Below are 2,224 nucleotides of genomic sequence, written 5' to 3' on the forward strand. Positions count from 1 at the left end.
GTTTTATGGGGCGTGCAGGTGGCGCAGTGGTTAGCGCGCACAGCCCAGTCCTTGACGAGGCCAACCCATGTTCGAATTCCGACCTATTCCTGTCAATCTACTTTCAAAAACATGAACCAAAAGTGCCATAAAAAACTTGGGGCCCCAGGGAGCTGCCTAGTTTTGCCTAATGGTAACCTGGTTCCAACGTTAGATGTCTGGAAAACAATCAGCTCAGAGCCAAAGATGGAGGTCAGAATTTCTGCCAATTGGTAAAATAAAAGGTCTGTCTTTTCTTTCTTGTTTCTTGTTGCCATGATGGACAGGCAGAGTTCCAGTATGCCTGCAGACTCCAGTTTTCCCAGTCAGGTTTATCCGGCCATAAAAGAAAGCTACTCATTTACCAAAACATGGACTCAGCCATAAAAATGGAAGCCCTCCCCCCCAAAGCAAAGTGCCTCCATACGTTTAAGGACAAAAGAAACCTCAGCAATTATTACCAGCAATTCCCTCTGCCTACAGACTGACCTTATCAGCCAGTAAATGTCCTCCTCAGGCCTCTTCCTAACACCTTGTTTCTAAGGCAGCAAAGTGAACGGATTTAGAAGCAGATTTTTATGTTCTGACATAAAATGGCTTCAAAAAGCAACATCCTGATCTAAAAAATGCCTTTTAAGGTAGAAAGCAAATGTGTTCAACAGGAAAGTATTACTTGCTGACTGATTTTGAGGCGTATTTGTGCATCATGGAAGGAGGCAGAGGCACCTTTATTATAAACACACCTGTATTGTTCACAGTTCAATGTGTGTCATGTTTTTAGGAGCCAACCAGAGAAGAACCTGTACTGGATCTCATCTCTGTCCAAACTCTCCATGTTCCAAACGTTTGCAGGTACGCCAGAAAGCACAGCCCCATGTTCCAGACTCTGTTCCTCTGCAGACTGTGTTAATCTCTGCTCTGCTTCCTGCTCAGAGGTGACCGGAGTCTCTCCATCCAAAGGCAGCATCATGGGGGGAACTCTGCTGACGATCCACGGACGCTTCTTCGACCAGACCGACGAACCCGCCAGAGTTCTCGTAGGAGGTATCGTCACCTTGGAAACGGAGTTATAAAAACCGGTTCTCCTAAAGCACGACATGTTCAGACCCGTTCAGCATGAATAGATGAGCGTCGACAGGTTTTGAAGTCATGCAACCGAGATAATCCTTAAAACACGACATGATGCATTGAGACATCAGACAAAAGAAAAGTGTCAAAGAAGAAAGGAAATGATCTGTTGGGTCTTAGAGGCTCAGCAGACCGTGGCCACAGTGATTCAGCAGGTTGTCTTTCACTAAGCTGCTGCAGGCAGACTGCTGCTAACAACACGGCGCTGATGACAGACAGGCAGAAACTTTATGAAATTAAATTCACATCTTTCTCTGTGGAAACGTTCTGTTAAAGCAGCAGCAACTTCTGTAATATTCAGTCACTACGGAGTGAATTTTGTTCCATTTTTGTTGAAAAGAACACATTTTTGTAAAAGGAAATTTGAAAAAATTTGCAATCCAAAAAAAACAACTCTTTGATTAAGATCACTCTCAAAACATTTTTTTTTAACTTTGCTGTTTTCTCAGATTTTTTTTACCCTTTATAGAAATAAAAAAACTTCACACTTCTTTTTTTCATTTTTACAGATCTTCTATCTTATAATTTCTTTTTTTAGATTAAGTATTACAAATGTCATTCTTTTCAAATTGCGTTTTACAGATCTCATTATCTTCCCCTTAAACCCAGAACCTTTAGTTTATATATATATTTTATATCACGACTTTGTTTAAACCCAATAAAAATTCTGTGTCTAATTTTCAGCAGACCAATAGAAATGCATCTTTTCTCTTCTCTCCAGAGGAAGGCCCGCCTCCAGAAGGGAAGAGAATCTGATCCGTAGAAATTAGTTTAATAAAATAATGCGCTTTGTTAAACTGCATCTGAAAAAGAATAATTAAAAACAAATATATAAAATATAAAAAAATGGAACAAATAAAAATAAAAAACTAGAATATGATTTGAGAAAAATTAAAAAAAATGAAACCTGTGAAAACAGCAAAGTTGCTCTTAAAACCTATTTTGGATTAAGAAATCAAAGTTTAACTTCTGAAACAATCTAAGATAAAAAACAAATGTATCATAACTTCTAATAATCAGCAGCTTTATGGATGGATGGATGGATGGATGGATGGATGGATGGATGGATGGATGGATG

At 39.3% G+C, this 2,224-nt stretch overlaps 1 protein-coding gene across 1 annotated transcript in view; it reads left to right on the forward strand.

Annotated features, from left to right (window-relative positions):
- The window catches only part of pkhd1l1 (polycystic kidney and hepatic disease 1 (autosomal recessive)-like 1), a 68,604-nt gene that overhangs the window by 8,616 nt on the left and 57,764 nt on the right, over positions 1-2,224 (forward strand). Inside the window, exons 11-12 of the mRNA XM_015384431.1 lie at positions 800-870; positions 952-1,055. Of these exons, the coding sequence (XP_015239917.1) occupies positions 800-870; positions 952-1,055 (175 nt within the window). The remainder of the gene's footprint in view (positions 1-799; positions 871-951; positions 1,056-2,224) is intronic.

This window comes from Cyprinodon variegatus, unplaced genomic scaffold (genome assembly GCF_000732505.1).
Source record: "Cyprinodon variegatus isolate N-32 unplaced genomic scaffold, C_variegatus-1.0 Scaffold312, whole genome shotgun sequence".
In the NCBI taxonomy this organism is placed as follows: Eukaryota; Metazoa; Chordata; class Actinopteri; order Cyprinodontiformes; family Cyprinodontidae; genus Cyprinodon; species Cyprinodon variegatus.